Raw genomic sequence first — 27196 nt, forward strand, 5'->3', positions numbered from 1 at the left:
ACGATATTCTGGAAGCTTATAATGATGGACTTGCATCTATGCTTCCAATCCAATATCGTTTTCCGATATCGGATTCGAGATATCGGATTAGAGAATCGGTCAGAAAATCGTATGGATGTATATGTAAGATTTAAAGCAAAGAGTCTAGTAAATTAGTAACCTATGTAAATGTTTTACCTTTTTTTGCCATTAGCGTATATATTCTTCAGCCAATGCCAGAAAAAGCAGGGGAAACTGAAAAGTCGTTCATGAAGATAAAAAATGACTGTTTACCTATATAGGTTACTACACACTTTGCTGTTTTACGAAATCAGCTACACGATGTCGGACTATAAGTTGGTCACACTTACCCTGTATATAATAATACATACTCTATAGTCACACTAAAGCTGTGATATCTTTGCTGTGCTGTGACGTTCTTTGTCCTGTCACTTACCTTCAAATATGTCAAACTCATCAATTTGTCAAATACGTCCGATATAAATGAGCATTGAGAAGGTATTTTTTGTGAGTTTGTTTATTGATGTGGATATATTTAGCGAATAAAAGTTTTTATATATTTACTCAAGACCACTCATTTGTGCTGCACTTAAATATACTATTGTGATGGATTCATCGTCCATTGTTAGTTTTAACAACGATTCAACGTATCAAACGACACTAAAAGGAGACTATAACAACATCAGTGTCCATGAATTGGCTCTCCATGCTATGCGAGATCGATGTTTACTTCTACAACGTAGGATAAACACTCTCGAGACAGATAACATGCGTTTAAAACTGGACATCACAAAGGCAGATACTCCAAATTACATGCCCTTGCAAGATGATGAAAAACTTTCCTTACAACACAAAATTGCTGAGCTAAATAAACAAAAGTCCCATTTAATGCACCATGTCTTCATGGTTTCTTGTGAAAATAAAAACTTATGGACAAAAATTGCAACATTGAAGGGGCCAGACAAGGGTGCTAAAGAAACAAAGCCATTGGTACGCACCAACACATACATACACAGCACCCCAAAAACAGAAGCAAATTTCCAAGAAAAATATTCTGAATCCAGTCTAGAGGAAATATCACTTAAACTTATAAACAGTTACATACAAGAAAAGTCTCAATTAGTGGAACAATATGAACAAATGTCACAACTACAAGATATGGACGAAGATATTTTGAATATAGATTCCATTGGTTTTGCTTACATAGAAGATCCTCCTACTGATTCTCTCAAAGAAATACTTTGCCAAACAGAAAAGTTACAATGTTTGAAGAAAGAATTAGCGCAACAGGAAAATGACTTAAAACTTGTCATTTCTAAAATTGAAGCTGTATTAAGAGGTAAGCTCCAAGAAAGAATGTGGTATGCACAAATTTGTTATAAAGTTCCTGATTCTTATACTATACAGGGTGAATTTTTAAAACGGGCCTTCAGGGCCAAGTCCGAAACTATAAGTTATTTTAAAAAAGTAGTGATGCAGTTTTAGTTTTTATCAAAATCTGCCTCGTAACTCCTTTCAGCATTTTTCGCTAATCCTTATAGTATCGGATTTGGCCCTGAAGGCCCGTTTTAAAAATTCACCCTGTATACACTTTAATTATTCCCCTAATAATAGTAATAATAATATTGTTTAATTTCCAAAGATATTTAGTGTGATTAGGTGTTTAAAATGCCTTCTTAATATCATAAAAGCATTTCACAAACCAACATTCTGTTACCTGAACCTTTAGGCCCTATTTAAAGGTCTTTATCCATTTAGAACTGATATCCAAAATACTATATCAAAAAATATTGTTGTTTTAATTGTGTTTCAAATTGTAATAATTGTTTCAGATGGTTACAACTGCCCCACATGTGCAGCGAATAATCTCAAAGCTTCAACACTGGAACACAAAGAAATCGAGACAAGCGACAGTCTCATCAATTGGAATACTCCAGTGGAAGAGTCTAGCAACTACAATAATAACTTCAATGATTTAAATTCCACTACAAGCCGGAAGAACACATCTGAAGACACAGAAAAAGAAACAGATTTTGTGCCATTTGACAAGATTTGCCCGATGTGTGGAGAAACATTCCAAAAAGAGATTGCTTTTGCCGATTTTCAATCTCATGTTGAAAGTCATTTCATAGGCGATATTGAAGAAGACTCTATTACGGACAATTTTGATAACACCCCAAGTTCCTTTGAAAACATTCTATAATATTGTATTCACCTCATAGTAAATAGGACTCTAGTATATTGAAATTGAGTAAAGACCTCTAAGACTTGCCTTACAAGTGCAGGCAACTAAGTATGCGCCTCCAGAAATATATTTTGAATCAAACTTTCAGAATTTAGTAGTGGAGGCAAAATACAGTGTTGTAAGAGTGTAATGTATGTAAATATTAAATGATTGTGGAATATGGTGATAATTGTCTAAATGGGATATATTTATTGTTAACTTTAATATAAATAATGCAAACAATTTTATTGTTTTTATTTTTACTACATACTTAAATTACACAACTAATATTTCAATAAAATCTAAGCTAAGTCAGTAGGTTTCACATCGGTCGAGTTTGATGGCTTCTGTGTGGTCTTCTGCAGCAGATTCTTGCTAAACCATTGAGGCCTTTCTTTCTTCATCTCAATAATTCTCTTCCCATGCCAAAACTCCTTAGGCTGTAAATATAAGGTATACATTTACATATTTCATGAATTTGAATTGACTCTTAGCGGCGTAAAGATTTGTATCTGTAATATATTGGAAATATAGACCGAAACTATTAAGGGAAACACCAAGCGTAATTTAACAAATCACTTTTAATCACGTACAAACAAAACCGGGTAGCCGCTCCATCACATATTCTCATGTACCCTCTTATTATAACATTATGCATATACCACACTCCTCCACATTAAATCAAAGGCATAAATATTAAAACATAAATTTAAAAATCATAATTATTATAGATAACAAAACATCATAGTGAAAACACATACAAATTGCTCCTTCCCCCACAATAATTGCCAAGCGACTATAATTATACAATAATATGCCTCTTTCTTAATAAAAATACCACAACGGTTGAGGTAACAGAAATACAAACTATAGCTAGTATAGTGACTTATTATTGCCCCAACAACAAAATAATACCAATAAAATTTACTTCATGCACGTAACGATATGTTCCTACTTGGATAATACATTTAATTAATACATTAATTACTAGCCATCACAATAAAAAAAATAACCTAAAATAAACGTTTCGGAGGAACTACAGTCCGACCAAAGCGTGTGCGAAACGTGCCCTTCGTTCTCACATTTAACCGACTAGGATCGTCGCTTGCAGGCGTACCATAGCATTCTGTCGAATCCTCGCCCGCGCCGTCGTCGCTCGGAGACGCGCGCGCAGGCGGCTCGTGCGGCGACGGCGCGGCGTAAGACGTGCTAGCTGGCGGAGTGATCGGTGCGGGGTTCGAACCCGGTGTGACGTCATATTTATCGTATGACCATTGTTCACTGCTGTTGGTTTCTGGGGAGCAATTGTACTTATTTGCGTGCATTAACTGATTCGCGTGACGCCTCCAAACGATTTCGGAGCCCCTGACGGATACATCATAAAGCACTTTTCCTACCTTTGTAATTATGTGACCTAAAACCCATGTCGGTTTATGTGGACTACCCCTGTAATCTTTAACCCATACAGCGTCGTTCAACTTAAAAATCTTTTCTCTCCCCCGAAAATATTGTTTTTGTCGGTCTTGTTTCACACGCACTCTGTCGGCCGTTGCCACAACAGACTCCGTAGACTGTGCATACTGTGCGGGTGTAGAAACTGTGTCGAGTTTACAACGGAGATTCCTACCGAACATTAAGCGCGCCGGCGACAACTCGGTTGTACAGTGAGGCGAATTCCTATAATAAAATAAATATTCATCTAAACGCACGTTCACATCTCTTATGGAACCATCTTTAAGAGCATTTATAATAAATTTTTTACACGTTTTCACTGCATTTTCAGCAAGGCCGTTGCATTGCGGAGAATAAACCGGTGAGAAAATCTGTTTTATACCATATTTAGTGCAAAAGTTCGCGAATTCTCCCGAAATAAAAGTTTTTGCATTATCAGAAACGATACTCTGTGGTAATCCAAATCGTGAAAATATATACTGTAATTTATTTATAAGCGTAGTAGCAGTTAAATTAGGTACCTCGATACACTCCAACCATTTACTATACGCGTCTATGAGAACGAGATAAGTTTTATTATGTATAGGACCCAGGTAATCTAAATGAATTCTTTCAAAAACAGAGTTAGGCCATTTCCAAGCTTCTATAGAAACCTTTTGTGGTGAAACTCGAGCCGCTATACAACGATCACAGTTAGAGACTACCCGCTCGATTTCGGCATCGATTCCGGGAAACCAGCACCGATCTCTAGCGATCATTTTCATTTTAATAATGCCCAAATGTGCGGCGTGTAATTCCTGCATAACAGCAACTCGATAAACTGTTGGGATGACAACCCGATGCCCACGCATTAACAATCCATCATCAACGTGCAATTCATGTTGACAACGGCGGTACGCCAGCAAATCCGGCCGCACCTTCTTTGGCCACCCTTTGGCCACATACATTAATACTTGGGAAAGCGTTACGTCATCGGCAGTTGCCGAACGTAACTCCCCCAGTGAAGCTGGTAGCGGTGCTCCCGCTGCCGCCAGCAAGTTGACATAACTCCGATCGTCTCCACCATCATTTATGGAAGAATCAGAGTCATTCACAGGACAACGACTTAAATAGTCGGCCACGTTCTTTTCGCTATTCACGAATTCTATTTTATAATTATAAGCAGCTAGGAACAACGCGTACCGCTGTAACCGTGCTTCTGTCATCTGAGAGATGCCCTTATCAGGAGAAAAAATCGACAAGAGAGGCTTGTGGTCGGTGCGCAATATAAATGGTAATTGGCGCCCATAAAGATACTGGTGGAATTTTTTAATTCCAAAAATTATGGCCGTAGCCTCTTTTTGTATTTGGCTGTACGCGCGTTCGCTACTGCTAAGAGAGCGAGAAGAATAGCTGAGAGGACGCTCAGTACCATCTGGGTACCGCACAGCAAGTACAGCCCCTAATCCGGTAGGCGCCGCGTCCACGGTCAGAACCAGCTGCTGTTGTGGGTCATAATGGGCAAGGACTTGAGATGAGCTCAATTCCCTTTTAATCGCCTCAAAAGCTTCTTGATGACAAGCGGTCCACTGCCATTGCACATCTTTACGTAACAAAGAGTGAAGAGGTTCCAAAAGCATTGACGCACGAGGAATAAAGCTGCGATAAAAATTTATAATTCCTAAAAACGATTTCAATTGTTTAGAATTTTCCGGGACCTTAGCCTCTGTTATAGCCCTAACTTTTTCCGGGTCCTTGTGAATACCATCACCATCAATAATAAAGCCAAGGTATTCAATACGTTCCTGAAAAAAATGACATTTAGACTTCTGTAACATGAGACCAGCATCTTGCAGCCTCTGCAGCACGCGGTCGACTCGCTCCCAGTGCTGCTGTGGAGTGGCGGCCGCAATCAGAACGTCATCCAAAAATATTTCAACACCGTCCATGCGGAGCAGCTGCACCATGGCGCGCTGGAACAGCGCGGGCGCATTCGCTAACCCGAACACGAGTCTCGTATATTTAAATAAACCCTTGTGCGTATTAATGCATGTATATTCCTGAGACTTTTTATCTAACAAGAATTGATTGTAACTATTGGACAAGTCAATTTTACTAAAATAACGACAACCATGCAAAGACACACACAACTCACGAATAGTAGGCAAAGGATAAGAATCAATTAAAAGATTTTTATTAATGGTTGCCGAGTAATCGCCACATATACGTACATCGTTATTTTTCTTAAGAACTGCAACAATGGGCGATGCGTATTGAGAGTACGAAACCGGTTGGAGTATACCTACACGTACCAATCTATCTAATTCATCGCTAATTTTTTCTTTCAACGCGAACGGAACCGGCCTAGCTTTACAAAATTTAGGAATCGCTCCATCCTTCAAGCGCAAAGTTAATTTATACTTATTAAAAGTCCCTAACTTACCCGAAAATAGAACTTTATATTTATCCAAAATAAATTCATTTTCTTTTATTGAACAGTGATTAAGCGCTACGAAAGCCAAATTAAATTTAGATAGAAAATCTCTGCCGAGTAGTGATACAGGCCCGTTTTCAACGATGTAAAAATCTAACAAATGGATTATTTTATTGTAAACAACTGGTAATGTACATATACCTAACGGTGCTACAACCGTGCCATTATAAGTGCGTAATGTTTTATTCGCCTTACCGAGTTGCGCAGTGTGCGAGAAAAATTTGCGCCAAGTGGCGGCCGGCAACACCGACACGGCGCTGCCGGAGTCCACCTCCATCTCGAGCACAGTGCCGCGTATGCACACCTCCACGGAAACAGGTTTATCACCACAAAATCGGACATTATTTACGAGGGCGACGTCATCACTATCGCTACACTCACTTTCAAACATGTAATTATTACGCCAGTCACTTTTTTGATTGCGAAACTTCCTAACACTACCACTTTTCTTACTGGAACACATCCTCTTCAAATGACCCTTCACCCCACAGCTATCACACGCAAGGTGGCGATATCCACAGTTAACCGCGTCGTGTGACCTGGCGCCACAAACGGTGCACCTGACCGTTGCCTCGCGGCGAGCGCCTCCTGCGCCGATTGCACTGTTGACGCTGCGATACCGCGTACCTGCATACAATAGCGGCTCCGTTTTTACCATTGCGCTGGTACTGCATGCAATCCGCGCCGCACCCTCCACAGCAACTGCTATTTCCAATGCGGCGTTCATTTTAAGATTTGTGGCATCCTCCCTGTACAATTTCTCACGTACGACCGACGAATCTACACCCAAGACAAACCGGTCCGTTAAAACCATTTCTAACGACGTGCCGAACTTGCACTCTGCGGCTAATCCACGCAGGCGCGCGGCGTAATCCGTCATAGATTCTTGACTATCTTTTATAGCCGTATAAAACTTTTCACGTTCTGCGTATATACACTTTTTAGGCTTAAAATGTGAATCCAATGTAGTTACGATCGACGCGTACGTGGCGGTCTCGGGCGCTTCGGGAAACAATAAATCTCGCGTCAAGCGGTAGGAGTCTTGTGACATGCAGTTTAATAATATTGCACGCCTCTTGCTGCCGCCGAGATCTGATATCTCCGTGATACCATTAGCTTCAAAAAAGTTCTTTAACTGGGCCTTGTGCACTGTCCACTCATCCACTTTGCAATCAAAATGGGGAACACTTCCGAAAATAGACATTTTTATTATTGTACACTTTTTCGCGTGGTCTTAACAACACAAACGTCCGTTATAACTCGTCGCCACTGTAATATATTGGAAATATAGACCGAAACTATTAAGGGAAACACCAAGCGTAATTTAACAAATCACTTTTAATCACGTACAAACAAAACCGGGTAGCCGCTCCATCACATATTCTCATGTACCCTCTTATTATAACATTATGCATATACCACAGTATCCATACTAGGACTTTTATTAACTAAGCTATTAATTACACGGTACTATGAATATCAAGTAATTGTATTATTTCTTTTATCATATTTCTGTGTGGGAATTTCCTTTTAAAGACTTTGGTTAAATGATACTTACAAGAAGATTTACAAGATCAACATGCTTAAATAAATAACCAAGCATTAGCATTCATATATTATTATCCCTATCACAAAAATATGACAAAGATAAGATTTCTAATACTTTTTGAAGTTTATGTATGTTAATGCTCCTTATATAATATTTTTTTTTTATATAGCAGTAGCGGACAAGTATGCAGTCTACCTGATGGTAAGAGGTTATATCACCCATAAGCAGTCACAGACGCGCCGCTACCCCTGGGGACTAAGCTGGAACATCTTGGAAAACTATGTCTCAAACTTCAAACTAACACACTTCACACACTTCTTTCATTCATTTTCTTTGAAGACTGTAATGGGGTAGAGTTGCTTACATAAACCTACCACAGTAGGCAAGAATCAAGTTCAAAGATTCCTTTACATAAATACATACAGATCAAGCTAAGAAGTGTCGTAAAAACTAAGGTGTTATTGACCGCATATTACCTCATCTGGCAAGGTTTCTCCTTCATATAATACAATAACATCGTTTTCAATAGGTTTCAAGTATCCCAATTGCTGTTTTATTTTCGCCTGAATTTCTTTAGTCTCATTTTCCACTTTTTTGTAGCAGTTTTCTGTAAACATGTTTAATAATAATGTATAAAATGTTACAAGGTTTTGTTTTTAAGATTAATGCAGCTAAATAGCAGTCCACCTGATGGTAAGTTGTTACTGCTTGCCTTGGATATTTATACCTAACTCCCAAGTAAAAAATGACTTCAGCCTAAAGATTCTGATAGTTGCATCAAATGTATATTTGAAGATTTAGATGCTTCAAATGTAAGTCAGCCAGCAATCATAAACAACCCATTCATATAAATGCAGGAAGGCTTCATGTTAGAAATAGGTGTGACAGTGTTACTTTCCCAGGCAAACTACTGCTTCTACCACCTTTCGTTTTAATTATTCAAAGTCAGATACTAAAGTTATAACTGATAGTATATTTACCACATAGTCTTCCACTTTCATGATTATGTCCGCACTGATGACACACTTTAATATTATTTTTCGGTACAATCATGTGGTTAACATATTTTTCCCAGCCAAACTTCCTTTTAAGCCTTTTCTCTATAGTTCTTCTAAATTTTGGTACAGCAAGCAGCAAACCATCCCCAATGATATCTTTGATTGAAAACTTTTTTGCTGGTGGTGACTGGAGTGGCTTTTCATGGACGTAGGCTAATGCCAATTCTAGAAGTAGAAACAAGACAATGTAAATGGCTCATAAAAATGTAATGAAACAATTTGTAGTTAACAAAGGCTAATTGCTGTTTAAGGTTGTTAAAACTAGATAAAAATAGGAAATAAGTTTACCTCTAGGTGGGCCTCCAAACATATGAAATATATTCCGTTCAATTGCTCTTATAGTGTTCAAAAACTGAGCAATACGAGGTATCATTATGACGTTGTTAATTTTCGTGGATTAGTGTACTCTTGTACTTTACAAATACGAAATTAAATTAAATGCCAATGGCAATGAACAACAGAATTTTATCCTAATTGTAATTTCTAACCTAACCTAAACATTCGCTCAGTGACATTTGCGTGAAATGTTACCACTTACCAGTTACCAGTTGACATTCCATGCAATCAAATTCACATATACATTTATTTGCATGTATGTCCAATAAACATTATATGCACATTTGTAAACATGTAATGCATAAATGATGGATTTTATGTTAATATTTTTCCACTAAATTAAGCAATTTCTGTCTCAATCTAAAAACGCTAGAATCTATTTTTACAAAATACTGGGGTGTACTGGTAACACTATACAAGATGGCGATTGACAATCAGCTGTAATAAGTGGGGAGGACACGAAAAATCTGAATGCTTGTGTGCTACTGCTATGTACAGTATGTAGTTCATGTCCTCAAGCGTTTCGTTGCAGTTGTAGCTATGGCGTGTTTAAGTCCGAGTAGGCTCTGTGCTCGTGTTCAAGATAAGTTATTGTGTCAATTCGGACATAAAGTTCGAAGGCAAACTGTATTTGTGAAACTCAAACCTCCTGGACCATCACCATTGCGAATATTTGGAAAGACTTGTCAGGTTAGATAATTGTTTTATTGGTATTTATAATTTAAACATAAATATATCTTTTACGCACTCTATTATTCCTGCTTGTCAATAAAAAAAATGTATTGTTTTCTTTAATACAATAAATAGAGACGTTTTTTTAAATATTTAGAGAATACCTACTTTCGCGCAAATCAGATCTTTTTTACATAACAGCATGACATTAACCTATAAGTCAGCTGATCTGTTTAATTTACAGTAGAAAGATATAGAAATATTGTGAAATAGTGTGTATATTTCTCGTATCAGACACAGGGCAAATGAATTGGGTCGATCCGTCACTGGAAAATAAAAGTGAAATCTTCAACCCATTGGCCAGTGTGGGTCGCTTTGCGGTACAGAACTGATAGCTACTTCGAAGTGTTTAATCGCCGATTTTCACTGACGATCCGTAAACTTTTACTTTTGTTCAATGAAATAAAGTACTTCAAAGTATGTCACGCTGGTAAATATTTGTGTTGTGAGTCTGGCCAGTCATTTATTAAAGAGAAACTGAGTGCAAATTGCAGGAGGCTGACTGATTGAATGAAGGAATGGATGGAGGGTGGAGTAGAGTGGAGTACCGCGGCGGCCGGTGGAGGCGCGCCGCGGCGGTCCGGCCGCGCGTCGTGCTTTCTCGCGCAGCGTGCGCGCATGCAATGTAATGTACAATCTCGACGACTCACACTAAACTTTCTAAGCAACAATTATTTTTCGCATTAATATTTCATTTGGCTCCTACAATAGCAATTGATTTACCAGTTGATTTCTACACTAGTAGTAATGTTTTCATTTCCTCATCGAGTCATCGCCGCGGTGTAGAGGAAAAAGCGCCGGCCTCTATTCATTATTAATTGCAATTACCGGTATATGTTGTATCAAAGTGTGTATTTAGCAATATATGCTAGTAAGTAAATTGCAATTCCAATTTCGAAAGACACCTCACAACTCACATACCGTAAACTTGCACTTGAAATGTAATGTTCAATATCAAGTTTAGAGATGGCCTAATACCGAGCGTAGAGTCTATTGGCTTGCGAAATATTATAATACAAGATTAAGACATACGCAAGTCAACCAACTGGTACCTATGTAAAATCATAACCTGTTAGATACATTCAAAATCTGAAAAGTGGACATGAAAAGGATTAAGTAAATTAATTTTCAATCAAAACGCGTTCTATAATAAAATAGCAGTTTATTAATAACTGCTCCATTTAACGATAAATCATAGATAAGATATCATATTGAGATTTCATTTGGCTTACAGTAGGATCTTTAAAATATCGAAAAATTAAAATTTTCGTAGTTTTAAAGTTCAATTTCCCCAAAGTACAAAATAAGTAGTAATTCTAATATTTTGGTGACAATTAGGAAACCATACATATTTTTTTAAAGACACATTTGTAAACAAATCCTACATATGACATTTGCATCATGCTATAATACTTAAGCGATTAAATCTCAAGTGTCAATTATCAGTTTAATATCATGCATATTCGAAAATAAATAGAAAAGCGAAATTGTTTGCTTAATGTGGTTGCGGCTCGCTAGGAGGTTTTCTAAACAAACGATAATATTACTAATTCCTCTCAAATATCGATTTTGATTTAGACATAACAACTAATCTAAGATTATTGGAATCTAAGATTATTGGAAATGTCATGTAGGTAGCCTCCGGTTGGCATTTAGTGAAAGTTTTGTGAGATTCGTTGAATTTTTAATAGCACCAAAACTGGGTAACTTGTCTTGCTAAGGAGTGAGCCTTTCTTATTATATTCTAGTCCATTTAGCGAACGTTGACCGAGTTTTTTGTGACCTTAGATGGCTCCGATTGCGTCGACTTAGGACCCTACGTAAACTCGTATATTGTAACATGGGGGTAGAGATTTGTAAGTTAATATAGATATATTAACTAGATAGTTGAGACTAATTCTGTCGTACCTTATCTAAATTACTTCCTATAATAACTTAGTGAATAAGTTTTGTTAAAATCATTAACGCTCATTATTTAGGAGGCATATGAAACGGTTGAGTGAGTCGCGTGGCACGTAACGTCCTGCGTAAATGAAGCTCACTAGAAATGCGGAACACATAACTATTTGTTCAGTCGACATCATTGTATAAGAGTTTGCGGCAACGCATTCGTCGTAGCATATGTTATTTTCGACTTACAACATTTTCTTCAATCCCAAATTACGTGATGACAATGCTAAAGGGCCTAGTAGACATCATGGAAAATGTTTTGTTTGCATCTATCGGCACAGATATTATGCAAACTAGCGTTAGTAGTGTATATCTAAGCATCACCGGGGCCGGTTACATGTATGCATGTTCATTAACGCTTACCGTTTCACTATTGCCACATTAGTCAAATTTACAATTTTTTTCGCAATAGCTCATTAAATTATTATTCATTTGGCTATTCTGAATGGTTTACTATAATTTTGGTATAATTGCGTAATGTTGACGGAGTTCTATCGATATGGGTGTGGATTACATGTTATCTCATTTAAAGTCTTCGCCTTGAGATTTTCGTAATATACAAGGATCTTGTCAGTGCCGTAATGATACAATTTCGTTAATTTCGTACAGCAGTTTATTCAGTGATATCAGTATCGTTCTAAATTGCGCAGGATGATTGTCCTCAACACAGAGGCCAACCTGACAAATTTATTTTCATATTTAAGTAACTGCAGAAGCGGTCACCGGTACTAGACGTCCTTGCAATCGTTGAATGTTTAGGCTGGCACATTAGGCAAGAGCGTTTTGGTCGGCACTTGCAAACAATGAACTCATCAGTGGTGGCTGTGGAAGCAATATTAATTGCAGTCGTTTGCGCACGTGATGTCGTTGTTTGATAAGGGCCATGAGTTTCTTAGTTTTGTTGAGCAATTGGTATTTATGTACGTGTAATTACATAATTTTTATGACGCTTTATCCTAGTTACTGACGAACAGTATAGACGAACTGTGAAAATGTTTAAAGTAATGAACAGTTATTTGATCTTAGTGCAAGGTTATGTTTTCGTGGGCTTGCAGCAGAATTTTTAAAATAAACATTCGTTACCTTGCAAGGTTGATTGCACGCCCGAGCAATATTTAATTCTATCCACAAACCCTATTTTTACATATAAAATAACTCTATGTTACTCTATGTATCTAAGTCCTCACCAATCGACAAATTCTGTTTAACACTTAATGTATTGAAGCAAATTCATATACTGACTCTTACGAGTATTGTCGATATTTATATTAACAGTGATGTGGTCAAAGTAAGCATGTATATGTTTGTTATCATAGAAAGCGTAAACCAACCGTACGAGTGAATAACGTTTGTGCTTTTCCTAACACCAAATATAAACTTTTTACTTTGTTATCATTTTTTCTGCTTTTTCCTAACTGTTAATCTAAATACCTTATGTATAGAACATTCTATGTATCCCTTAAGTAATATTGATTTAAACTCTTATATTGAAAAAGTTATGAAAATCAGACAGAATTTAAAACTATATATTATACGTTTAAAATATTACCGTAATCTAGGGAGATTAAAATTTAATTAACACTTTCTTGTCGTATCAATATACCTGTATCAAATTAACTACTATTAATTGCAAGCAATTTAATATAAGGAATCCATAGCTTCCTCAACTTACTCACGAAACAAAGAATGATTGTGGACGATGGCAGTATAATAGGTACTTTCGCATTTTCTTTTATGATGCGATTACTAGTTTTTTTTGCAAAATAAATAAATGGCAAAAGGTTAATTTATTCTTTTGGACTTCCCCGGTGTTCGTGCAGTTATTTATTATCTGTAGTATGTAAGCTTTAAAGCCATCACGTTTAAAAGCATTAATGATAACATACTATGCGGAAATGTGCATGCGGTTAAGAGATTTATCTTGCTTTGTTCTTTTTATTCACGGAGTTGTTTTTTTTTACAAATTGGTGTGTTGCTTTGACAAGGAAATGTCACGTTGCTGTCTTCTTCGAAGTTTAATTATTTATTTAATAAACAGCTGTAGCGCGGGAACACTTTTCGGTTTTATTATTTTAAAAGAAAAGAAGGTTCGATTTGCCCGACGGATCCCCAAACATCGTACGATGTCCTTGCCGGCGCCTGACCAATCAGGAGCGATCGTACGATGTGCAAGGATACCGCGCATGCGCCTGAGCTTATGCCTTGCGCCGTGTTTTTGAGAATAAAGCGGAGTTGCTTTGGAGCCGCGCGAGTGAATGCGTCTGCGCGCCAGCGTCTTCCGTCGAGGCCCCCTTTTGTTAAATCTAAGTTTTTGTTAAACAATCCAAGTTTTTTTATAATAAATAAAAGTTTTGTTATAAATTGGCGCCCAACTTAGCGGCCGAACGTATTCTTTAGTTTCGGATAGTGGAAAATGCCGACGACGAGACAGCGTGTTGTGGAGAAGGAGGACGTCGTTCCAGTGGAGGACTCTAGCTCCACTGGGGAAGAGCCTGTTACCGGCGCGACGGCGCCGACGCAGTATGGACCTTCTGAACAATTTCTCTCCACCTTACTGGAAAACATCGCGAAGACGCAAGCGGAGGCAAATAAGGCGCTTATCAACGCGCTGCTCGCGGCGCCTCGTGGAGTCGTGAACTCCGAGGCGTCGTCTCCTGAAGTAGCGGCTGGCCCGACGAGTCCGACGACGGCTGCGATGACGTCGTCGTTCATAGACCACGGGGCAGTACCGGCCGCAGGCGGCAACTTCACCGCGTGTACGGCGCGGTTTGACGGCGCATCAAACGACCCAGAAGTACTGGAGGCGTTTCTGGACTCCGTGGGAGTGTATAAAGAGTGCGCCAATGTTTCCGACGTGCACGCGCTGCGAGGCCTGCCTATGCTCCTCTCCGGGGACGCCGCCGTGTGGTGGCGCGGCGTACGAGACTACGTGACTACGTGGGCGGACGCGAAGATGCGTTTGCGGGCCATGTATGGTGCTCCTCGACCAGCGTACAAAGTGTTGCGTGAGGTGTTTGCCCGCGAGCAAAGAGAAGTGCAAAGTGACAAATTTATTAATGGCATTAGGTCCCTTATTGCGCAATTGCCATATCGTTTAGCGGACGAGTTACAAGTAGACATTGTGTACGGACTCCTAGACCGGCGTATTCGCAAACGTGTTCCCCGCGAGTGTGTGATAGATTTAAATCATTTGATTGAGAGGGCACGGGTAGCGGAAGACGCGGCACGAGAAGTAAAATCCAGTCAGGCAAGTGCAAAGCGAACCTCGGGTAAGTCCAATGAAAGTTTTCCCGCGCTTACTGATTCGACTGAGTTACCGCGTAATACAAGGAGACCGCGTTGCAGCGCTTGTAGAAAATTCGGGCATTCAGTAGATGAGTGTGTTAATCAGTCACGAGTAGGTGGACCGAATAAAGTAATTAAGTGTTATGGTTGTGGGAAAGTAGGCGTGATTAGGTCGAAATGCGACGTGTGTAATAATTATAACGCTAAGCCCACAGATTTCCACGTTGCTGTTGTCGAAGCGACGAGAACGAAAATGTTAGGTTCGGACACCGCGCGTAAATGTGACCGTAAATGTACGTCCGACGCCGGACACGAGTCCGACGTCGTTGGTAGGTCTGATCATGTACAGAAGTTAGACGTCAAAAGTAGGTATAATTTCGAGTGTCCGTCCGACGCCAGACACGGGTCTGACGTCGATGATAGGGTCGACAGCGTACAGGACTCTGACGTCGACGGAAGGTCAGAGGTCAAGTGCACGTACGACGTCAGATGCGAGTCTGACGTCGAACACTACTTTGATGTCGATTTTAGTACCGTTACAAGTAAGAGTGCTATTCAACCGTTATTGAATATTAGCGTTATGGGTCGTCGAGGTGTGGCAGTTATGGATACTGGTGCTACACATTGCATAGCCAGTCCGTCCCTGTATAAAATATTATTAGACTCTAACATAAAATTTAGGAATGTCGAATATAGGATACGTTTAGCAGATGGCTCTCGAGTAGAACGGGAGTTATTGGAAGCCAGCGTTACAGTGACCGTAGAAGGTCGCGAGATACAGACGGATTTTTTGGTACTGCCTGGCGATAATACTAGGACACTCCTTGGTATCGAGTTTCTGTCCCGTGCGGGTATAGTGATGGACGTTGCGCAGGGTAAGTGGACATTCGCGGACGAACCCGATCGTCACTATTATTTTAGGCAAGAGCACTCGCGGAACGCCCCCGCGAAAGAATTGATGTTCGCCAGTTCCGCAGATCTCTCCTTGCGCGCCGATGAGGGAATCAAACTTACTCACCAGCAGAGACGTACTTTAGATGATTTTATACAGCGAAGAACCGCGCAGTTCGCCCTGAATGGACCTGCAACGGAGTTCGCAGTACATCATATAAAGGTAAAGCCAAACCAGGAGCCAATCGCGTCGCCGCCATATCGTTTATCCCAAAATAGGAAAGAAGCCCTACAGAACGAACTAGAGAAGCTCCTTCGAGATGACGTCATCGAGGAATGTGAGTCCCCTTGGGCCTCTAATGTCGTACTAGTATCGAAGAAAGGGGGTGGATGGAGACTGTGTATTGATTACAGGAAACTCAATGCCGTCACCGAGCCAGACCGGTACCCGCTCCCTCGCATGGAAGACATACTGCATGCAGCCAAGACTAGTAATTTCATGACGACATTAGATCTAAGGTCGGGATATCATCAGGTGAACGTGGCACTTGAAGATCAAGACAAGACAGCTTTTACGAGTCCATTAGGTACGTATAGGTTTAAACGTATGCCAATGGGATTGCGTAATTCAGGAGCTACATTTCAGAGGCTCATTGATCGTTTTCGATCTAACCTGAAAGGTATTGAACTATTTGCTTACTTGGACGATTTGGTAGTACTATCTCCTGGGCCCTTCGAGAGACATTTAGCAGATCTGGAAGCGGTTTTCGAGCGACTGGAAATGTTCAAGCTGCGTGTTAACAGGGAGAAAAGCCATTTCGCGTGTGATCAGGTAAAGTTTTTGGGCCATGTGATCGTTCCGGGAGGTATCCAAATGGACCCCGAAAAGACTGCTGCGATTGAGAGTATGGGAAGCCCAAATAATGTCAAAGAGTTAAAGTGTTTTATACAAACTGCAAGTTGGTTTCGTCGTTTTATCAATAATTACGCAGAGGTGGCGAGACCCCTCACGAACCTATTGAAGAAGACCAGCTCCTGGAAGTGGGGTGCTGAAGAAATACAAGCGTTCGAGCATATTAAAAATCTTTTGGTAAGTGCTCCAATTCTGCGACAAGCAGATGAGACGAAACCTTTTATTCTTTGCACAGATAGCAGTGCATACTGTTTAGGTGCGGTTTTGATGCAGGGGGAGGGCCCTGACGAAAGACCGATAGAGTATGCGAGCCGACTCCTTACTAGCGCTGAACGAAATTACTCGACGACAGAGCGCGAGGCCTTGGCGGTCGTATGGGCTGTAGGTAAGTTCCGTGGCTATATAGAAGGAGCGAAGATTACTGTTCGGACAGATCATCAGCCACTACGCTGGCTTATGAGCCAACGGTCACCGTGCGGACGACTGGCTCGATGGGCTCTGGTGTTGCAGGAGTTCGACCTTGTCATCGAATACACGCCCGGTCGGTCTAACGTAGTGGCAGATACGCTGTCACGCCCAGCATGTGCGCAAGACCCGGACTCCGATATGTATATGGCAATTGTAGATATGCCGAGGCGAAGCAAAGCTGACGTCCGTGAAAACCAGCGAAAGGACCCAGAGGTGTGCAAGATCATCGACGATCTTGAAGCTGACGAACCCTCAAGGGGGAGACCCTGGTCAGATAAAGGTTTCACTATATCTGACGGCATTTTATACAGGTACAACTTGGAGTCCGACGAAGATGAAGAAGCGTGTCTAGTAGTGCCAGAGCATGAGCGCGCGAAAGTGATGGAGGATTTACATGATGCACCTACAGCAGGTCACTTAGGTGTGGAGCGAACATTGCACCGAGTGCGCGCGCGGTTTTATTGGCCCGGCATGCGCAAATTTGCGACTAATTATATAAAAGGATGTACACTATGCCAGAGATATAAGGCGGATAACAGGAAGCCGGCGGGATTGTTGCAAACTCCGGCCGTGTCCAGACGATTCGAAGTAGTTTCTGTGGATCTCTTCGGACCCCTCGTTGAGACGTCTAGGAAGAATCGATGGATCCTGATTGTGGAAGATGTAAGTTCACGTTGGGTGGAACTTTTTCCACTGCAGCAGGCCACCAGCGCCGAGTGCGCTCTAACTTTGACCAACGAGGTGTTTCTTAGGTATGGCGTGCCACGTCGTCTAATCAGTGACAATGGTGTGCAGTTCGTGAGTGAGGTGATGCAGCAGGTTTGTCACGTGTTGGGGATAACTCAGTCACTCACTCCATATTATCATCCTCAAGCCAACCCGATTGAGCGGAAAAATAGAGACCTCAAACCTCAGCTGGCCATACTCGTAGGTCAAGACCATTCTACGTGGGATCTGCATCTTGCGTCGGTGAGGTTCGCTATGAACTCTGGGATCACTGCTAGCACCGGATTTTCCCCAGCTTATCTTACCTTTGGGAGAGAGCTGAGAGCACCATCAGATTCTGCGTCGGATATGAGAGTTATCGTTGAGAATGATAATTTTGTGCCAGCTATTACTCCATACCTGAAGAGGATAGCCTGCACGTTGGAAGACGCCAGAGATACCCATGAGAGAGCGCAGGACACCCAGAAAAGGAACGCTGATAAGGGACGAAGGACGCCGCCCGCGTATCGAGTGGGAGATTTAGTTTTACTAAGGACTCAGGGGCAGAACGAGGTAGGTCGCGGACAGTCCGTGAAGTTTGTGCCACGTCGCGACGGCCCATACAAAATCAAATGTAAAGTAAGCCCCACATCCTACGTGCTACAAAGTACGCGTAGCGATGATGAGATAGGTAGATATCACGTCTCGCATTTAACGCCATTTGTAGGTCCAATCGAACCTCCAGTGAGGGAAAAGCGTAGGCGCGGTAGGCCTCGTCGATTAATCGCGGAATGCTAGCCCAACTGCGAGGGCGCTAAGTAGGGCTATTGGGGGAGGATGTAGCGCGGGAACACTTTTCGGTTTTATTATTTTAAAAGAAAAGAAGGTTCGATTTGCCCGACGGATCCCCAAACATCGTACGATGTCCTTGCCGGCGCCTGACCAATCAGGAGCGATCGTACGATGTGCAAGGATACCGCGCATGCGCCTGAGCTTATGCCTTGCGCCGTGTTTTTGAGAATAAAGCGGAGTTGCTTTGGAGCCGCGCGAGTGAATGCGTCTGCGCGCCAGCGTCTTCCGTCGAGGCCCCCTTTTGTTAAATCTAAGTTTTTGTTAAACAATCCAAGTTTTTTTATAATAAATAAAAGTTTTGTTATACAGCTTTATTAAAATGTCTTCATGCAATATTTTTCAGATACATTAAGATCTCTTAATTTGCTCGATTTGTTTATAAGAATTCTCGTTAAGCGAATTGAATTTATGGGTAATAAGCAAATGTTTTTTGATTTTGAGAGCGTGACGGGCGCTTATTTTGCAATGCAATATAATGAACAGTATAATGCAACGCTCGTCACGACAAAGCGCTACATTTGTGAAATGTGAAATTAAAATTAGAATATGCATGCAAGATATATATATATATATCGATAGATATTTAGCCAATAGTTAAACATTTATTTATTAACTCAGTACCTAATATACCATTTGATGGTAGAGCTATTAAGCAGTTGCTTATTCCGCTGCCGCTTGGGCGGCTCATTTGGTTTTTGAACGAACGCGAGAATGGTTCATTTAACTGTAGGTACGTACATATTTTCATTTGATTCGTAAAAATCTTATCATCAGGAGAACTCATCTGTATAACTTCGCTTTCATGGTTAATTTCAACAATCGCATTAACAAGAACTTAATCGCCCAAACTGCCACTTATTCGAAATGAAAAGAAAATAATGACATAAAATATAGCTGAATAATTTAAAATATCTGATTTTTTTCTGTTTCACAATACCTATTATCGTAATATGTACGTACCTACGTATGAGTTGAATTAACATTGAGTACTGCATAGTCGTATTATTAAGAAAACTAATCCAATTACCCTAGTGATATTTGTTGTAAACTTTGTACGGTATCAATTGTTGCAGCATTAATCGCGTACTAATTTCTGAGTAATGATAGCAAACTTATATTATATTTTAGTCTGAATGTTCTAGTATGCTATGTTATATTTTTTTAGGAATATTAAGATTTGTGTGATTTATTCAAGTACTTTATGACTCAAATTTTTTTTTTCGGCCACCCAGAGGGATATAAAATAATTAAACACCTGTTTCATCCTTTTATGAAAATCAATCCCTAAGATTGTAAAATAGGGGTTTAATTTTAGGAATATATAATGTTCTAGTCTACGCGTAAGACGCCGCGGGCTACAGCCAGCTGTAGTATGAAACCACAAAATCCATTTAAGCAGGGTGTACAAGCCCGTCTACTATTAGACGCGGCCTTAGGCGAATGTCCTTGAATTCTAACCTCTCCGGGCCGCGGCGCGGTCTTCGACCCACTTACCGGTTACTTAGTATACGCTTTGGTAATTACACTCTGATCGCCTGTGGACGGCAGAGAACGGCGTTCGGACCTACCACGCAAGGCTGCGTTTAACTACAGTAGTCTAGTATTACATCAAAACCGGATGAAAATATTACTTTTACTGGAATAAATACATATTTATATGTAGGTTTACTAACTAAATAATAATTAATAATATGATTTTATTTTACTATGTACTTTGCATATCATTACACATATTTTGATCTCGCATTGTCGCAAAATGATTATATTTTCCTTTCTGCACGAAAGTACAAAAGGTATTTCCAAGAGCTGTGACACGGGGGAGCTTTTCCTCATTAAAAAGATTATTATTTTAATATGTCAAGTATAAAAAGCCCAGAGGTATTTTTAATAAACTGCCGTGTTGGGATATCAGGTACGGCAAAACCAACAATTTAATTCGACGTAAACTTAATTTAAACTGTACAATTTTATACGGAATCCGCTTGACATTCCATAAAGGATAACATTTATAGCTTGGGTGAAAGAAATTATTATGTTTGAAGGACAAGCCTAGGGATTTCCTGGTAGGGCAATGAACTTATGACATTTCCCTTCGTAATCCTTTGTTTCGTTGGTCGAGTATTTCTTTGTATATTGCAAGGTAACTTCATTGGGGTTAAATGATATAGAGTTTTAAAGATTTAGTTGTGAGATAGGTGTTTGAGAAAGCCATTGCTTAAGAAAGACATTAATGTGCCCTGCAGTTACTAATACTAGCACTCGCGATATTATCTTGCAACTTTGATTACTCGTTATAATGTAGTAATAGAAAAAAGTTTTAAAATTGTCTTCGACAGTTTCGACACATGTAGGATACTGTCTATTGAGTTAGCAGTGGTTAGTGACTTAGTTTCTATTAGGAAATCATGTTACTTACCTACTCTAGCTATAAAATGCTTTCTTCCGAACCATATTAAGCAACGTTGAGTTAAAGTTCAGTCCTCCGGTATGTTCTATTCTCCGAGATATTCTGTCGCATGTCTAACTCCAATTACATTGGACAATTATAATTATGTTTGATTAATATCATAATTAAATGTGAATAAAAACGTGGGAAGGAAAACTAAATATTTTATAGTGTTAATTCAAAATATATATTTTTTAAATATTGTTAAAACAAAATAATTTTCATTTAGTTTAAAAAATGTTTGAACATAAATTCAACATAAACGTGCCATATTGATTTTTGATTGAACTGTACAAAATACCTGACCTATATAAAAAGATAATATTTTGAAGATCGCAAAACATCGAGCGCGTTGAAGTCTTCGATGCGCGCTATCTTTTGCAGCGCAGGATTTAAGTATCATAACTTATAATATATAATCATAAACCTAAAAGCGCGTCTTTATCACGCACTGAACATCATAAGATAATTGAATTTACTTGTAGGTAAGATATGGATATAAGCATTAGTAATGTTTAATTTAAGTTTATTGTACCTAAGGTGTGATCAATGCTATATACCCTAGGTATGTTAGTATGTTTTTCACTTTTATATCCAATAATTACTTCAAAATTTGTAGAGCGCTTTTTGTCTGTGAACTTTGAATATTCAAAGTACACAGACATTATTAAATTATTAAACAAAGGCCAAGTACTTACTTTCAATATTGCCTAAATGTTATTAAAAAATTATAACAGTCCCAATTTCATAATAAAATGTAGTCTGATATTAGCTCTTGTAAAATAATGCGTAGGTACATTGTAGTACATTGTAAGTACGGCTGTACTCTGGCAATGTACTAATAGACAAGAAACGCGGTGTAACTAATTTGTTATTTGCAAGCCTGCAATTATATATCTTAATACTTTTTATTCTTATCGAATCTTATGTATATGTAATTATTTTCTAAAGATAAAAAGAAGGTGTCTTGTGTGGGACGCTACTTGCGTGGACACACTGGCACCTTCTCATATTCACATATCTTCCAGGGCAGCCGGTGTCGTGGCAACCGACGCTGAAATTCGCAAGTTGCAGAAATATGCAGATCTTATTAAAGACTACATATTTCTGCCATTTGGTGTTGAAACATTGAAGCCGTGGGGTTCCAATGCTAGATTATTTTTTAAGCATCTGTCCAAACGGTTGATAGAGTCAACGAATGACCAGAGAGCTGGCACATACCTCGGACAGCGAATTAGCCTCGCTATCCAACGAGGGAATGTTGCCAGCATTCTGGGAACTCATCCCAGGGACAGCAATTTAGATGTAGCTTTTTATATTTAATTTAAAATAAAGTTATATTATTTCATTATTTTTTATATTACTTTAATTTATTTTAGTTAAAACATTTAAGTGTGTAAATGTCAAAAATAAAAATTATTTCCATAATAAAAAAATGACTAATAAATAAGATAAAATAATGTTTCTATGCAAATGCATTTCAAACACAACACAAATTTATTAGAATTAAATTAATACTTAACAAAATACAACTACATTATGAGGCACGCTTTGCGGCGCACTCCATCAAACTTGTTTCTTTTACTGTTGGTGATGGATTTAAAACCTTTTCAGAACCAAATGTTACGCGTCGAACAAGTGAGCGTTGTTTATTGCTACTTTTGGACGTACACGTCTGATTTAGCAAGTTAGTAACTATATGCGGAAAAAGAGTAGCATTCACGTACCTACTCGCGTTTTTTATACCGCGACCAAACGCAGCACGTCGCCAAAACGTGTTGCAGAATCGATGCAATCGCTAAAACACGACTCGTCGTTACTAAAAATAACTAGTCTATTACGATTGTTAGTGTTTACATAGTTTAATTGGTTTATTATATCGCAGTTAATTCGTCTGTTAGCTCTCTTATAACTCGGGTGCCTTGTTGCGAAGTGGTCGTAGTTTAATGATCGGACGTGTCAATCGCTGTTCGCTTCTATTTAAGAATGGTTGATCGAAACGTAAGAGTGTTCGAAACACTCGCTTTCTATCGTGTTTTAATTGTTATGTGCGGCCGGTGCCGCATGCAATTTTACGTGCGGCAATGTTGTTCATCATTTACATTGCTCACGGATTTGTTTTTTGTTTAATATTTAAACCGCACATAGGTTCCTGCAAATTTGCTATACAAGGCGTGATGGCCTCAATGCATTGTGACAGTAATCTATCACGTCTTTGTTCACCGCACGGAATATTGTAATCAAGGTAACAACAAGTTAAAATAAATCTTCTTTTTAAATATATAAAAAAGAACATTAATTATAGCTTCCAATACGCCGTGTGCTGGTGTGTAAGATTCAGCATTTGTGTTTATTACCATAGTTAAATTGTTCGTATACGGCCATTCTAAGCCGTAGTCTCCACTTTAGTCTTTCCAATTTCATTTGATACGTCATCTATGTATGGCTTCACCCTCTAAAGAACACTAAAGAGTTACATATACTTTGAAATTTTTAGGACTTTAATGGGTGTCAATTAGAAATATCGTCAATCAGAACACAGCTGCGGTTAACACTGCTGGCAAAAATGGTTGTGCCGGTGATTTCACCGCAAAGGTTTTTACCACCTATTACACATTACTTCGCACAAAGAGTGAATTAGCGTAGTATTTACTTCATTAAGCATAACAAAAAACGAGTATTATAATTTATTTGTACAATGCTTTAAAAAGAGAATTTCGATTTCTCGTAATTGATATTCTTGTTGTAATTCTTGTTAGGATAGCACACTCGTACGTTCGTAACACTCATTATAAACCAACAGTTCATTAGGTAATGGTACATAATATACTGGTTTTACATTTTTTTGCCACAAACAACTTACCGGAGCTAAACGTAAATACGAGTATTCCTCTGTTTAAGTACGATTATAATATTTTTTTTGAATATTTATAACGACACTATATTTCCTATGATTTGCAACTGTAAGTAGACGCAGAGTATATTGTTCAAATTATGCACACATTTTATTAGTTTTTATTCAGAAAAACTTAACAATAATGTCTATCAAATTCGTAGGATTTTATGAAAATTCGTGGTATATCACTTTTTTTATAAATATGAGTATGATAATTCTGAAAATAATTTAATTTTTACGGCACTCGAGAGGTGTAACAATAGATGATTTTAAAAGTGAAACGAACTTCGCCGATCTTATTTGAAAAAGCTTTCCCGAAACACCTTGAGAATCTGACTATGCTGTACGTAAGATATTGTAATTCTTATAAAATAAGTAATCCTTACTAATATTATAAATCCGAAAGTAACTCTGTCTGTCTGTCTGTCTGTCTGGTTGTCTTTTCTTCACGCCTAAACCACTGAACCGATTTTAATGAAATTTTGTACAAAGATAGTCTGAGACCCGAGAACGGACATAGGATAGTTTTTATCCCGAAAATCCCACGGGAACTAGGGATGGCGATCTAAGATCGATTAATCGGAGAATCGATCTTTTGGACCAAAAAGTCCATTATTTTAATCGATATCCTTACTAATATTATAAATGCGAAAGTAACTCTGTCTGTCTGTATGTCTCTTCTTCACGCCTAAACCACTGAACCGATTTTCATGAAATTCTGTACAAAGGTAGTCTGAGAACCTAGAATGGACATAGGATAGTTTTTATCCCAGAAATCCCACAGGAACTAGGGATAGCGATCTTAGATCTATTAATCAGAGAAGTGATATTTTTGACCAAAAAAGTCGATTTCTTTAATCGGTCTCCGGTAATGGATTCTACCTACGTTTGTGGGTCTTTTGGCATATTCTAAATAACCATGAGTTTAATGTGTTCTTGCAATCGGAGACGGTTGCAACATTATATTTGTTTATATAGATTTATTGGGATTATAATAGGGGTGGCGATTCTTACCGAAAAAGATCGATGTTTGAATCGATTCGAATCGAAGTGCAATAAATCGATTCACAAAAAATCGAGGCCTTAAGAATCGTTCTATCTTCGATATTTTTTCGAGGATAGCGAAAAAAAAGGTTATCAGGATCAAACAAGCACTGAAATTATGTATCCGTCAGCAAATCCTTACTTCCTTACTAATCCTTACTAATATTATAAATGTGGAATTAACTCTGTCTGTTTGTCTCTTATTCACGGCTACACCACTGAACCGATTTGAATGGAATTTTGTACAAAGATAGTCTGAGACCCGAAAAAGGACATAGGATAGATTTTATCTCGGAAATCCTACTAGAACGGACTCCAGTAATGGATCGATTCAGTGAATCGATCTTTCAACCCAGAAGATCGAAATTCGATTTTCGATTTTACCTACAGTTACTTTACTTATCCATTAGTTGATCCTCTATCTATTTATATAAAAATGAATATTTGTCTATATACAATTTATAGAATCGGAAACTGCATTTGATCAAGTGATGATCTTTTGCAGAGTTGTTGTCCAAGAGCCCACGAAGGTTTGGGAGTTGGTAAGACCAAATTTCGACAGATGACACCACTGTCATTCCAATGAAAGTACGAATTTTCTGTTTTATGTATGTCATATTATATCTTTAAAATGCGGGCGAAGCCGCGGGCACCACTAGTTAAAATTAAATATAATAAGTACCTATAATAAATCAAGCTGTATAAAAGTAAATATATAATTAGACGATATGAAAATCAATAGACGCACGTAGTGATATTACCTGTTGTATCACATAGAGCATCTCTAATTATATAACAATATGAAAGTATTTCACAAACGTTCGCCTATCGGGTACGCTACTAGGTCGTGTTAAGGTTCTAAACGCACCTCACTGCAAACATCGCATTGACGTGTGAAATCGAATGGAAGTAATTATTATTCTACGCATTCGAACGTCACGATAAATTAAGGATGTTGCCAAACGGATAGTCTTGTTATAAATTTATACGCTGCCTAATTTGTGGTTCAGATCATTGTTACCACTAACACGTGACTAACGTTGCCATGAATATGGTTTATCGTTTATATAATAAATCAGACTTGTCAAAGAGCCAGCTTACCAGGTCGAGTTGTGTTCTAGATTTTAAATGTTTATGTGACGTAGGGGGATACGTCTTACGTTTATTTTCGTATAATAAAAGATATAAAAAGCAGAGAAGGGAGGCATTACCATCGGAGATGTGCGAGTTAGCTAAACCATGGGTGTGTATCAAGTCTATCACATATCCATAGCTTAACTACTTAGTACATCTAGTGGAAAGGCATCCAATTTCTGTATATATACAGCAATGTAGAACAGTGAACAGCACATTAATCTGAAGTTGAAGTTGTGCTCGGTAAATGCGTAATGTTTTAGAAAATATTGACAGTGGTTAATAATTGTATAATTATGTTCCTTCTAACCATATCTCTGTGGTATGCTCTAGTCACGAACAACATATTTGAATCACCTATTCGGTGACTTAGTGTCACCGAGGCCATGTACTCATATATTTTCAATTAAGTATAATTGTGTGTAATCACAAGCAATGGGAGCATAACACTACAGGTTAGAAACCTTGAATCAGGTGGTTAAAATGGCGTATTGATCAAACGGCAATAAATTACAAGGTTTATTGATATATAGTAATAGATCTTCGTGTTTCACTATTTATTGTTATTTAAAATCAATTGCGTAAAGTCTGTTAAAATTTATTGCGTGTAAAATGTGTAAGTGTTTGTATATTTTATACATTTGCTCAATTTCATAAGCTTATATATTTTTAGGTTTCAGTGGTTGTTTTACATTAATTGTACCTTATTATAAAAATTATGCTTTGGGTAAACAGATATGCAATAAAACCGTACAGTTCCTTATAAGAACAGGTTGTCGGGGATTTTA

General features: G+C 38.6%; 3 protein-coding genes across 3 annotated transcripts in view; 2 read left to right on the plus strand and 1 right to left on the minus strand.

The window, feature by feature from the left end:
• Window positions 1-422: 422 nt before the first annotated feature.
• On the plus strand, window positions 423-2467 carry spn-F (C2H2-type zinc binding domain-containing protein spindle-F). The gene is made up of 2 exons (XM_073083425.1): window positions 423-1339; window positions 1833-2467. Exons 1-2 carry the CDS (start codon window positions 607-609, stop codon window positions 2201-2203), a joined length of 1104 nt encoding a protein of 367 aa, XP_072939526.1. The 5' UTR covers window positions 423-606; the 3' UTR covers window positions 2204-2467.
• mRpL32 (mitochondrial ribosomal protein L32) lies at window positions 2463-9272 on the minus strand. Its single transcript, XM_073083426.1, has 4 exons — window positions 9045-9272; window positions 8679-8921; window positions 8175-8305; window positions 2463-2664 (listed from the first exon to the last, which is right to left on the minus strand). Exons 1-4 carry the CDS (start codon window positions 9127-9129, stop codon window positions 2527-2529), a joined length of 597 nt encoding a protein of 198 aa, XP_072939527.1. The 5' UTR covers window positions 9130-9272; the 3' UTR covers window positions 2463-2526.
• A 261-nt stretch (window positions 9273-9533) lies between these two features.
• The window catches only part of qless (decaprenyl diphosphate synthase subunit 1 qless), a 65092-nt gene continuing 47429 nt past the window's right edge, over window positions 9534-27196 (plus strand). The window contains exon 1 of the mRNA XM_073083267.1: window positions 9534-9782. Within this exon, the coding sequence (XP_072939368.1) occupies window positions 9564-9782 (219 nt within the window). The 5' untranslated portion in view covers window positions 9534-9563. The remainder of the gene's footprint in view (window positions 9783-27196) is intronic.

This window comes from Epargyreus clarus, unplaced genomic scaffold (genome assembly GCF_041222505.1).
Source record: "Epargyreus clarus isolate Ecla_fem2 unplaced genomic scaffold, WU_Ecla_fem_2.2 ptg000019l, whole genome shotgun sequence".
NCBI lineage: Eukaryota > Metazoa > Arthropoda > Insecta > Lepidoptera > Hesperiidae > Epargyreus > Epargyreus clarus.